Source organism: Hyperolius riggenbachi, chromosome 6 (genome assembly GCF_040937935.1).
Source record: "Hyperolius riggenbachi isolate aHypRig1 chromosome 6, aHypRig1.pri, whole genome shotgun sequence".
NCBI lineage: Eukaryota > Metazoa > Chordata > Amphibia > Anura > Hyperoliidae > Hyperolius > Hyperolius riggenbachi.
In genome coordinates, this window is record NC_090651.1 from 238,877,342 (window position 1) to 238,891,259 (window position 13,918).

Consider the following 13,918-nt stretch of genomic DNA (forward strand, 5'->3'; position numbering starts at 1 on the left):
AAGTGACAGTTGGCAAGTGCCTAGTGGCACATGGCAAGTGCCAATTGCCACGTGCCACGTCCGGCATGCTCCTGGCAGACGTTACACCTGCTGCTGCTGCATTGCCCTGCTCCTGCTGCCTGTGCAGCTCCCACCGCCAGGCCAGGGTGCCACTGATACCACCTATATTTAACCCAAAACACAATTGCTGCATAATTTTTTGGAGGTGTCTTGGCTGAAATGTCCCAGTTGTGCGGTTGGAGTGTGGACACAATGTGGGCTGCACGACTGCTGTCTGGAACCTAGGCCTATTAATTGACAGCCATTTTTTTGGGGGGGGGGGTTTAAGTCCCCACATCATCAATAAGTGTTCCCCTTTAAAAAATAATGATGCTACATGCCTCATTTACCCTAAAAAACGTTTTTAAAGCAATTTAAAGGGCACTTCCGGTTTTTCTATTCGGATATCCGAATCCGCCCGGATAGCCCAGATAATGCGTTCGGATATCCGCATTAACGTGGATATCTGAAAGTTCGGATTCGAATATCCGATCCAGATCTGGATATCTGGGTATCCGGATCCGGATCAATTCGGATTTTGAAAAGGAGTATCCAAGCACCCCTGATCAAAAGTATTCAGTGTATTTGCTTCCTGGTGGATTAAAAAGCATTTTATTGACTAGGTGTAAAAATATCAACTAGAAGAAAACTAAGGAGAAAAAGTGAATTGCATATGGGCCTACATGTTTTGAGGTCCCCCCTTCCTTGGGTTAGGATAATTAATATGTTCCAAAGCCAATCTAAGTGACGGATATATGAATAATTAAGAATACTCTCTAACAATACTCTCTAACAAATAGTAGAGATTATTCATTGAAAAACAGTAGCCCAGAACCCCCCCCCCCCCCCCAAATAACTCTTTTCAGTTTCATTTTAGTATAGACAACTGTAATTTATATATGTTACGGCCAGAACCCGAAGTGTGGCCACTTCTAGTTCTGGCCGGCCACTTCGGGTTCTGGCCGGCCAATGCTCGAAGTGGCCGCAGCGCAGCGGCCAATGTTAGAAATGGAATGTTTCCTTTTATTATGAATGTAGTTTTCCGGCCGTCTCTGGCCAAAATGTAGCAAAACAGTTCGTTCATTAAATGAAATGAAGCTGGCGGCAATGTAGAAGGATGAAGCCGCCCGGCTTCTGCTCCGCCTCCTCTCCTCCTCCCCTGCCTCTCTCTCTTCTCCCCGATACTGGCAGCGGGGGGACATGCGTGTCCCCCCCAGAGTCGTTCGTCGCGGCAGGCAATCCTGTCGTTCGTCCCTGCAGAGCGGGTGCTGGCAGAAGCAATGTCTGCAGCCTCCCCGCTCTGCTTTCCTGGCGCCACGAACGACTCTCGCGTGTCCCCGCCGGCTGCCCGAAGAAGAGAGAGAGAGAGAGAGAGAGAGAGAGAGAGAAGAGGCAGGGGCGGAGGAGAGGAGGCGGAGCCGCCAGCTTCATTTCATTCAATGAACGAACTGTTTTGCTACATTTTGGCCAGAGACGGCCGGAAAACTATATTAACCACTTTACCCCCGCGCGTACGTATTTCTCCGCCCCTTTTTCCATCCTTTAACAACCAGGGACGGAGAAACACGTACTTTCCGCGTTCCCGACGCTGCCCGCGCTCCCGCTCGTAAACACGCCGCCCGCCGCTAGTAAACACGCCGCCGCCCGCTCGCCCAGAGATCAATGAACGGGAAAATCCATTCCCGTTCGTTGATCTAAGCCCCGCAATGATCAGCTGCTCTCCTATGGGCAGCGCGATCATTGTGAGAAAAAACTCACGTGTCCAGCCTCCTTATTCTTCATCCAAGCTTCCGGAAGGAAGCTTGGAGGTCGCATTAAAACAAAAAGTTACTGTGGCCATCTTGTGGCCAAATAGTAAACTACACCCTACACATTTTTCACATAGAAATAAATGACTTTTACACATAAAATTAACTCATTACCTCCCACACTCCCCATTTTTTTTTTTTTTTTTGTAATTAAAAAAAAATTAAAAAATTTACAATTAAAAAAAATACATAAATAGTTACCTTAGGGACTGAACTTTTTAAATATTTATGTCAAGAGGGTATAACACTGTTACTTTATAAACTATGGGCTTGTAATTAGGGATGGACGCAAAACTGAAAAAAATGCACCTTTATTTCCAAATAAAATATTGGCGCCAAACATTGTGATAGGGACATAATTTAAATGGTTTTATAACCGGGACAAAAGGGCAAATACGTTTCATGGGTTTTAATTACAGTAGCATGCATTATTTAAAAACTATAATGGCCGAAAACTGAAAAATAATTATTTTTTTCCCCACATTTTTCCTATTTTCCCATTAAAACACATTTAGAAAAAAATAGTTCTTGGCATAATGTCCCACCTAAAGAAAGCCTAATTGGTGGCGAAAAAAACAAGATATAGTTCATTTCATTGCGATAAGTAATAATAAAGTTATAGACGAATGAATGGAAGGAGCGCTGAAAGGTGAAAATTGCTCTGGTGCTCAGGGGGTAAAACCCCTCAGTGGTGAAGTGGTTAATATTAAAAGGAAACATTCCATTTCTAACATTGGCCGCTGCGCTGCGGCCACTTCGCGCATTGGCCGGCCAGAACCCGAAGTGGCCGGCCAGAACTAGAAGTGGCCACACTTCGGGTTCTGGCCGTAACATATATACTGGATGGCTCCATCTGGTGGACAAATATAATACTGCATTTTCCTATTACATTTGTCCACTAAAAAAAAGCCTATAGTTGAAAAAATAAAAAAATGTAAAAGTTAATTTTTTTTTTAAATAGTATACATAATTTGTTATGTTAAGGACTCTTTTTATATATGTATGCCATGTGGGTAAGTTATTGCTATTTTTGCTTGTAATTATTGATAGGGCACAATAAACAAACACAGAACATTTATATTGTGCTTTTCTACTGGCGGACTCAAAGCGCCAGAGCTGCAGCCACTAAGGCGCGCGATATAGGCAGTAGCAGTGTTAAGGAGACTTGGCCAAGGTCTCCTACTGAATAGGTGCTGGCTTACTGAACAGGCAGAGCCGAGATTCAAACCCTGGTCTGCAAAAATCTAAAAATAAAAAATACACCTTTATTTCCAAATAAAATACTCTCCACATACATTATACTAAAGATATCATTTAAATCTTGTAATAAACAGGATAAATGGGCAAATAAAATGTGTCGCACATTTATTTTAACACTGTAATGGCTGAAGATTGAGAAATAATTTATTTTTTGTCTTCTTATTCCCATTAAAATGCGTATAAAATAAAATAATTATTAGCAAAAAGTACCACCTAATTGGTGGCAAAAAAAAACAAAACGATTTATAGATCATTTCGGTGTGAAAAGTAGTGATAACGTTATAGGTGAATGAAATGTGAAAATGGCTCTGCTCCATGAGGGGGAAAAAAACCCTTGGTGGTGAAGTGGTTAAATAACTTTTTTTTTTCTTCCTTTTTTTTACGCAAATTGTTTTCTCCAACTTAACCTTTTGTGGGAATGATTATGCTTCATTCCCTTGATGGGATGGTATCTGGGGCCACTTATTAACCACTTTACCCCCGCGCGTACGTATTTCTCCGCCCCTTTTTCCATTCTTTAACAACCAGGGACGGAGAAACACGTACTTTCCGCGTTCCCGACGCTGCCCGCGCTCCCGCTCGTAAACACGCCGCCCGCCGCTAGTAAACACGCCGCCGCCCGCTCGCCCAGAGATCAATTAACGGGGAAATCCGTTCCCGTTCGTTGATCTAAGCCCCGCAATGATCAGCTGCTCTCCTATGGGCAGCGCGATCATTGTGAGAAAAAACTCACGTGTCCAGCCTCCTTATTCTTCATCCAAGCTTCCGGAAGGAAGCTTGGAGGTCGCATTAAAACAAAAAGTTACTGTGGCCATCTTGTGGCCAAATAGTAAACTACACCCTACACATTTTTCACATACAAATAAATGACTTTTACATATAAAATTAACTCATTACCTCCCACACTCCCCATTTTTTTTTTTTTGTAATAAAAAAAAAATTAAAAAATTTACAATTAAAAAAAATACATAAATAGTTACCTTAGGGACTGAACTTTTTAAATATTTATGTCAAGAGGGTATAACACTGTTACTTTATAAACTATGGGCTTGTAATTAGGGATGGACGCAAAACTGAAAAAAATGCACCTTTATTTCCAAATAAAATATTGGCGCCAAACATTGTGATAGGGACATAATTTAAATGGTTTTATAACCGGGACAAAAGGGCAAATACGTTTCATGGGTTTTAATTACAGTAGCATGCATTATTTAAAAACTATAATGGCCGAAAACTGAAAAATAATTTTTTTCCCCACATTTTTCCTATTTTCCCATTAAAACACATTTAGAAAAAAATAATTCTTGGCATAATGTCCCACCTAAAGAAAGCCTAATTGGTGGCGGAAAAAACAAGATATAGTTCATTTCATTGCGATAAGTAATGATAAAGTTATAGACGAATGAATGGAAGGAGCGCTGAAAGGTGAAAATTGCTCTGGTGCTCAGGGGGTAAAACCCCTCAGTGGTGAAGTGGTTAAAGGGGCTTTCAGATTCCATCATAGGTCACCTACAAGACTAACATGGGTTACTAACCCTAAACTCCTCCTGGGTCCTGGTGTGGGACAGAGCCCCACAACATTGTCCCATAACATTGCTTTTGCAGAGTACCACCTAATAAAATGAACCATGTGTGTACTGTACACTAACTGACACTCCAAATTTCCAGGAATATATCAGCCTGGGGTGTAAAGTGCTTCTGTGGAGAGACCCCATGTTAATTGTTTTTCTTTTTTTTTAACTGTGCTGTCATGTTCATTTTGTAAAGTTTGACCAACTTATGCTGGAAAAATACCTATTGTAGACTGAAACGTGGAATTGTTAAGGAGATAACAATTGCCACAGTTCCACTCTGATTAAAAACAATATTTTTCCATCTAAACTTTAAATTTTATTTTTGTAAAAGTAACTTTAGTTTTTCAGGGCAGTCTAATTCTAGCAGGTGCCCAACCTCCTCCAAAGACAAAGAGGTGACTAATAAAGTCCCATTAGCCACCACATATCTTGCAGACAAACATTCATGATAATTATTTCTTTAGTTTTACTCTCCAATTTTACTAAAAATGTTGTGGTGGTGGACATCTACTCTTTTTGATGCAGAACAGAGGTGGTCATAGGAGGCAAAATTGCACAATACATGCATGATGTCATGCACTAGCATAACACTTGTACAGGGCAAGAAGCACCATCTTCTGATGCTGTGCAACATATTATGGCCCATATGCAATTCACTTTTTCACCTGAGTTTTCTCCTAGGTGATATTTTCAAACTTGTCAATAGAATTCCCTTTAAACCACCAGCAAGTAATTTTGATAGTACTTTTTCATCTACTTTTTGGTAGTTCTTCAATTGCAAAATGCTAAACAGTTACTATAAATTGAAGATGTTAATTATCTCCTAGTAGAAAACTCAGGCGAAAAGTTTAATTGCATATGGGCCTATATCTGACCGCAGTTATGATACTTTACAGTGAACATGATAGGTCAAAAACACCTATGGTTTGCTTACCATCCACAGATTAGTGCATAGACATTACAAAGCAGTGCCTGCTGAAATGCTACCAGATAGTGAACTTCAGCAGATCTATGTTGATGATTTCACAGAAAAGACAACTCTCCTGATTTTCCACTGAAATAATCTACCATGGTGAATCAGGTTGTTAGCTATTGGACTATTGTAGCCTCTACAGTCAATGAAAGTACCATATGTTTGGGATCTTTAAAAATGTAGCAGAGGCCAATATACCTTGCTGCAATGCTGTAAGTGACAGCAGTACTGAACACAGGGGCACAAATATTGGGCACACCAATTTGGAAGTAAAATACCCAAACACACACAGACGGTTTGTTGTGAATTACTGTGGTGCACTTACCTTCACATACTATGCTGTGATGACATGGGAAGAAGCTGACAAGCACTGCTAGTTCCGAGCACACCATACATTCTGCAGGACTGGCAGCAGTGGGCAAACTGAGGTTGGTCATGGTGTTGGGTGTGGTGTGTACCCTGCGGAGAGTACAGCTGATGGTGGGGGAGTCTGAATCAGCCTGCTGCTCCCTGTAGATGGAGAGAAAGCAAAAAGTAACACCAAAAGGTGGCAAATTATCATGCTGCTTAGACACTCAAAAGAGCTGGAGGGAATGACGGGCGGCGGTGGAGGACGGGTCCTGAAAGGGGGGCGGGCCTGTGAGCGTGCGGCGTGTGCGTGCATGCTCGGCAGCCACGGATGCGTGCGGCGGGCAGGTACGCGCGCGTCGTGCGAGCGCATGTGCGGCATGTGGCTAAGCCAAAGAGATAAAGACCAGTGCTGGGGAGGGGGCACGGCCACAGCCTAGTGCCCGTTTTTAAATGGGCCTTAGGCCTAGTAAATCTATAAATTATAAGTAAAAAAGTGGGTGGAGCCAACACCAGCCAAATACATACTGGAGCAATGTTGGGACATCAGTGGGCTGAGAAAAAAAAAACAAATTTTATTGGGAAAACTGCAGCCATTGTTACACTGTTAATGATAGGGTTCTCAAACTTTGCACAGTTGGTCACTGGGTGACTGAAATTAATATTCAGAAAAGTGGGTGGAGCCTACAAAAGCCAATCAAAATTCACCTATTGAATTTCAAATGGAATATTTAATTGCTGCCATTCTTGTGCTGTTAATGGCACAAGCCTCAAACCTGGTACAGTTGGTCATTGGGTGGCTGGGGTTTAAACTCAGAAAAGGGGGTGAATTCACAAACAACCAATCAGATTTGTTTCATTTCAATGCAAATTATTGATGCCAAAGACCGCTAAGCTCACAAACTTGATAATTGAGTGTTAGAATTAGGAAAAGTGGGCGGAGCCAACTCCGGCCAAAAACATACCCGGGCAACGCTGGGCCATCAGCTAGTATGAATATATATATATATATATATATATATATATATATATATATATATATATTTAGACATGGTTTTAGACTGATTGTATAAATAAGCACAATATTTCTGCCATCATAACACACAAGATGTAGGAGCAACTGAAGGCCCTGATCATTAGCAGTGTACACATGGGTACCTGAATCTTTGAGAGAAGTTCTTCACAAGGTGTGCTATCCTCCCGTCAGTGATCAGGTCCAGAGGGGATTTCCCTCGGTGATTGGCGTAATTAATGTCTGCTCCCGATAGGGCTAAATAGCATGCAATTGCCGTTCCAAAATTTAACTCCGTATTTCCAAGCAGCCCGGTAGATTGCAGCTGGAAAAAAAATGCACAAGTGTAAGAAGACGTGGAGTTAGGAGTTAGCAAATATAGGTTTATTTCCAGGAATAAACTAGTTTATGTTTTGTGGTCCTGAAAAAGAAAATAGTTACAAGAGAGTACTAACAAACAAAGTCACAAGCAAATCGACATTGTCTAGACGAGAGATCAGACGCTGTTTCCAACAGCCTCCACATATGGGCAACAGACTCCACACTGCCATCATAAGGGATGGCAGTGTAGAAGCTCTCAAAATCCATCATGACCAACAGTGCCCACTATGGTAAAGGTGGAAGTTCTCAAACCACCTGTAAGAACACTACAGTATCATGGATGTATGACTTCTAGGAAACCACAAATGGTCTCAACAGAGTGCAAAGGTATTGTTCAATCGGAGAGAAGACTCACTCAACCTCAAATGGGGAGCCAGGTGGCCTAGTAAGGTGCTTATGAATTTAAGAACATAGGACAAAAACCGGTGTGATAGGATGATCCTGTATCAAAAATACACCAGATTAATCAATCGAATTTTCACTCATAGGTTGTGATAAAAGTATAAATTCTGGTCTGTATTTCAGGAAGGAGGTTGTGGTCTAATTTTTGCTAAGTATCTTGATCAGAGAAAAGGCATAATGCCTTCTCCCTATAGTATGAAAAGTCCATCACAACTACTGCACCCCCTTTGTCTGCTGGTTTCACTATTATAGAGGAATTCTCACGTAATTGCTGAACAGTCAAACATTCCTCAGGTGACAAGTAATGTTTCTGGAACCTGGACTGATGTAATCTGTCCATAGAGAATAATTTGTTGAAATCAGACTGTACTCTCTTCATGAAAAAGTCAATCATTTGGCATGATGCTGGATTACATTTGCTAGGCAATCGTAATTGTGTATCCCACAAGGTCAGTCTCTCGTCACTCTCTTGGGTAGTACCAGAGGGGAAATGTCTCTAGGGAGGCTGAAAAAGTATTTCAACTAAATCAATCCCGAAAAAGTTGTAGCTCAAAATCTAATTCAAGCGGATCAGGCCAGTATGTAGAAGCAAACGTTAAACCATGTCTGGGTGGTTTCGGACATTGTCAAAGGCAGTCCTTTATGTTCTATGTTTCCTCCTTCTGCCCCCGGGTGTTTGCGCGACCTAGTGGACAGTGCCGTGCGCAGCAGGCTATGGAGGGGGGGGGGGGTCTGGGGTATAGCTAACATAGTTGCCCCAGTATAGGGAGTTTAGTTGCCCCAGTACAGTTAGTATAGTTACCCCAGTATAGTGCCACAGTATAGCTAGTATAGTCCCAGTATGGATAGGTAGTGCCCCTGTATAGTGCTCAGTATGGGTAGGTAGTGCCCAGTATAGCCAGTATAGTGCCCAGTATAGCTAGTATATTGCCCCGTATAGCCTGTATAGTGCCCAGTATAGCTAGTATAGTGCCCAGATAGCTAGTATATTGCCCAGATAGCTAGTATAGTGCCCAGTATAGCTAGTATAGTGCCCAGTATAGCTAGCATAGTGCCCAGTATAGGTAGGTAGTACCCAGTATAAGTAGGTAGTGCCCCAGTATAGTGCCCAGTATAGCTAGTATGGTGCCCCAGTATAGCTAGTATAGTGCACAGTATAGCCAGTATAGTACCCAGTATAGCTAGTATAGTGCCCAGATAGCTAGTATAGTTGCCCCCAGTATAGCTAGTTTAGTTGCCCCCAGTGTAGGTAGTTTAGTTGCCCCCAGTATAGCTAGTTTAGTTGCCCCCAGTATAGCTAGTTTAGTTGCCCCCAGTATAGCTAGTACAGTTCCCCCCAGTATAGATGCCCAGGAGGGGGGAAGCAGCGCTAGAAGGAGGGGCAGTGGAGGCAGCGGTGGGGAGGGGGGAAATATCCCCACCCTCCCTCACCTGGGACCCCTTCTTCTGCCTCTCTCCCCCTCCATTTAGCGGTGGCAAGTGCAGTCTCGGCGGCGAGGAGAGAGACATGCGCAGAATTACTCACACGCCACGTTCCAAGCACCGGCAGTGCCATGTCGTCACAGATCCCCGCCTTCAATGCCGCCCACTGTGCTTCCGCTAATCAGGAAGCACAGTGGGCGGCATTGAAGGCGGAGATCTGACGACATGACGTTTCCGGCGCTTGGAACGCGGAAGTGGTGAGTAATTCTCCGCATCCCTCCCCGCCGCCGAGCCCGCACTTGCCATCGCTAAATGGAGGGGGAGAGAGGCAGAAGGAGGGGTCCCAGGTGAGGGAGGGGGGGATATTTCCTCCCTCCCCACCGCTGCCCCTCCTTCTAGCGCTGCTTCCCCCTCCTGCGCCCCTACAGTAGGAACAGGTCTGGCGAGAGGCCAGACCTGTACGGCACACCAGGCAACATGCTGGTCTAGATGACCTTGATTGTGGATTGGGTCTGCCTAGTTTACCACCATCTCCTTTAGGTGGTGGGTATCTGAGAGACTTAGGATAATATGGGTTTTGCCAAGGATAGACATAGCAAGTCCCTTAAAGAGAACCCGAGGTGTGTTTAACCTCCCTGGCGGTAAGCCCGTGCTGAGCACGGGCTATGCCGCCGGGAGGCACCGCTCAGGCCCCGCTGGGCCGATTTGAATAATTTTTTTTTGCTGCACGCAGCTAGCACTTTGCTAGCTGCGTGCAGTGTCCGATCGCCGACGCTACCCGCCGATCCGCCGCTATACGCGTCGCCGCAGCTGCCCCCCCTCCCAGACCCCGTGCGCTGCCTGGCCAATCAGTGCCAGGCAGCGCCGTGGGGTGGATCGGAGTCCCCTTTGACGTCACGACGTCGATGACGTCGGTGACGTCATCCCGCCCCGTCGCCATGGCGACGGGGGAAGCCCTCCAAGAGATCCCGTTCTTTGGGCTGGGGGGATGCCGCCGAGCAGCGGCTATCATGTAGCGAGACCTCGTCTCGCTACATGAAAAAAAATTTTTTTTTTAAAAAACGTATTTGCTGCCCCCTGGCGGATTTTTACAAACCGCCAGGAGGGTTAAAGAATGTTATCTGCATACAGAGGCTGGATCTGCCTATGCAGCCCAGCCTCTGTTGCTATCCCAAACCCCACTAAGGTCCCCCTGCACTCTGCAATCCCTCATAAATCACAGCCGTGCTGTGAGGCTGTGTTTACATCTGTAGTGTCAGTCTCAGCTGCTCCCCCGCCTCCTGCATAGCTCCGGTCTCTGCCCCCGTCCCTTCCCTCCAATCAGCAGGGAGGGAAGGGATGCAGGCGGGGACTGGAGTTCTGCAGGAGGCGGGGAGAGCAGCAGACTGACACTGTAGAGATAAACACAGCCAGCTCTGACAAGTTGTTTGTCAGCAGCGTGGCTGTGATTTATGAGGGATTGCAGAGTGCAGGGGGACCTTAGGGGGATTTGGGATAGCAACAGAGGCTGGGCTGTATAGGCAGATCCAGCCTCTGTATGCAGATAATATTCTTCAAACCCACCTCGGGTTCTCTTTAATATGGCAGATGCACAAAGCACAGAGCTGCAGCAACATGACGCCAGGGTTTGTGGCCATGTTTTTATTTTATTTTATGTGAAGTCGGTGGGGAGCGGCTGTTAATGACTACCTGATCCGGCTCCCCCCCCCCCCCCCCATATTGTAGCATGTTTTTAGTTTTTTTTTACAAAAATGCCCACCTCAGGTTCTCTTTAAGAGGCACATCTCATGACTATGACCACCTCCATATGTACACATAACTGTTTTAGTAATAGCATAAACCAGGCCCTCCAATATTTCCAGTATCAATTAGCATTTACCTTGTTAAGCATAGCTGAGCCAATGCCGTCAGGCTCTAGTGCGGTTAGGTGTTGCTGTACTAACACTATGTGCATTGGAGTATCCCCATCCTCATCTTCTGCATTGACATCGGCTCCCTCCGTCACCAGCAGATGCACCAGGTTGATGTGCCCATGTGTCACCGCCAGATGTATCGGAGTTTGGTTTCTGTTGTTCCTGAGATTGACATCACACCGGCCCTGCAGAGGAAAACCAAGGGAAAATAATTTAGACAGGAACTGCTAATTGATGATTGTCAAAATGTATCTTAAATGGATGATAACACAGTATCTTCAGATGAAAAGTCATTAGGACCCTTAGGCCTTGTTTCCATCTATGCACTTCTGTCCGCTTTTCAGCAACATGTATCAACCTGTAACATTGATGTGCTGATAAAAAGCGGACAGATGGAAACAAGGCCTTAATCAATTCACTTTTTCTTCTAGGAAATATTTTCAAATTTTTCATCGTCTGTTTAAAATAACTTTTCAACACACCGCAACTGAAAAAAGTATAAAAAAATAGATAGAAAAGTACTGTAAAAATTATTCTGAGAATATTCCTGCTCATTGGTGGGTTAAAGGTTATTTCATTGATAAGGTGTAAAAATATATTTAATGTAGGCAAACGAGTGAATTGGATCAGACCCTATGTCCCATATGCAATTAACTTTTTCACCTGTGTTATCTCCTAGGAGATAATTTTTAACGTCTCTTTAACCACTTAATGGTTTTAGCACAGTATATCTACTCCCCTAAAAACTTCATCTAAGCCTCAGGGGAGTAAATATACGTACTCTGTCGAAATCGCCGCATTGCGCTCTCCTGCTTGCCCGTGCGTGCGATCCTGTGCTTATTATCACCACCACCCGTTAGCCAGTTCCCATTCATTGTTTTAGGTCCCCGTGTCAAGGATCGCAGCATCAATGTGATGCCTGCGGTCATTTGTAAACAATGTAATTACCCTTACACTCATTGCTTCCTGTTTTGCTTACTAAAAGCATGCGCAGTACGCTAATGATTGAGGACATTTTGTGGCCAAATAGTAAAATTACACCTACACCCAATTATTTTAATAAGGAGACCTACATATAATTTATAGTTAACCCCTTACCTCCCACACTCTCCCATAAATACCCACATGAAACTTTTGCATAAAAAATATTTTTTAAATTATGGGCTTGTAAATGGACGCAAAACTGAAAAAATTTACCTTTATTTACAAATAAAGTATTGGCGTTATACATTGTGATAGGGACATAATTTAAACAGTGTAATAACCGGGACAAATGGGCAAATAAAATATGTGGGTTTTAATTATGGTAGCATATATTATTTTAAAATTATAATGGCCAAAAACTGAGAAGAAATGATTTTTTTTCAATTTTTTTCTTAATATTCCCATTAAAATGCATTTTCGAAAAAATAATTCTTAGCATAATGTACCACCCAAAGAAAGCCTAATTAGTGGGGGGGGGGGGGGGGGGGGGGGGGGAACAAGATATAGATCATTTCGTTGTGATAGGTAGGGATAAGAGTTATTGGCGAATTAATGGGAGGAGCGCTGAAATGTGAAATTTGCTTAGATGCATAAGGTGAAAATACACTGAAGGCTGAAGTGGTTAAAGGACTGCTATCGCAAAAAAAGTAGGCAGTTAAAATCTGACAGAACTGACAGGTTTTGTGCCAGTCCATCTCTTCATGGGGGATTCTCAGGGTTTTCTTTGTTTTCAAAAGCATTTCCTGAACAGCAGTTGTCTAAGGGCCTGTTTCCACTACACGTAGCAGAATGGATGCAGAAGAACTGACTCCAATGAATGCCTATGGAAAAATCTGCATCAGAAAAATCGTGTTTAGTGGAAACAGGCCCATAGGCATTCATTCGAGTATGTTTTTCTACATCCATTCTGCAACCAATCTGCGTTTAGTTGGAAACATACTTACAAAATAATGTTCAAGTGAGTAGGGAGGCTGGCTGGTATCTTACTATTTTGGCAGTTAAACAAAGAAAACCTTGATAATCCCCTATGAGGAGATGGACTGGTTCAAAACCTGTTGGTTCTGTCAGATTTTAACTGCCTACTTTTTCACAATAGTCTTCCTTTCAAATAACTTTTCAGCATTTTACATTGAAAAAGTACCCCAAACTTGGTGAAAAAATACTATCAAAATTATTTTGAGTATTTTCTTGATGACAAGGTGTGAAAATATAATCTAGGAGAAAAAGTGAATTGCATATGGGCCTATGAGTGGCATAGAAACAATGGTCGCAAGTCGTGTTACAGGTAATTTTTGGCTAACAAGGGCATAACGGTGTCAGCTTGTAGTTCTGTCTTACTGAGGGATTACTGAGGAGAAAGTCAATGTCATATAAAAATTGAAAAAATGCAACTTGGAAAAGAAATCATATGTAAAAAGAGAACAGAGAGCCCAATATAGTGTAGTAAGTATTGACAATTGGGTAAGTGAAACAAGTATAATATATACTCACAAACCAGGGTTACCTCCAAGTAACCACTGTACAGGCAGGTGAGGAGATTAGCCTGTCCTCACTCAGGATTAAGAAGTCACTCTCTGTAGACAGGAGAAAAGAAAGGGGTATCCCCCTCCACCAGGGTGAATATCAATTATAACGTAATGAAGAACAGAGGCGCCAACAGGATAAAATCAATTCTTAAAACTTAAAATTGCTTAGGAGGCAGTGGTGGACTTACCCCCCGCAAGCAGACACAAAAACGGTGTATTCAAAACAATCAAATTTATTGGTACACTCCAGGGTTTTTTTGCAACGCGTTTTGCAGG

General features: G+C 43.3%; 1 protein-coding gene across 8 annotated transcripts in view; it reads right to left on the reverse strand.

The window, feature by feature from the left end:
- MIB2 (MIB E3 ubiquitin protein ligase 2) overlaps positions 1-13,918 on the reverse strand; it is a 196,018-nt gene that overhangs the window by 14,157 nt on the left and 167,943 nt on the right. For all 8 annotated transcript variants that reach the window (XM_068240570.1, XM_068240576.1, XM_068240574.1 and 5 more), the window contains 3 exons: positions 11,099-11,317; positions 7,161-7,339; positions 5,980-6,164 (listed from right to left, as the gene is read on the reverse strand). In XM_068240570.1, coding sequence (XP_068096671.1) covers positions 5,980-6,164; positions 7,161-7,339; positions 11,099-11,317 — 583 coding nt within the window. The remainder of the gene's footprint in view (positions 1-5,979; positions 6,165-7,160; positions 7,340-11,098; positions 11,318-13,918) is intronic.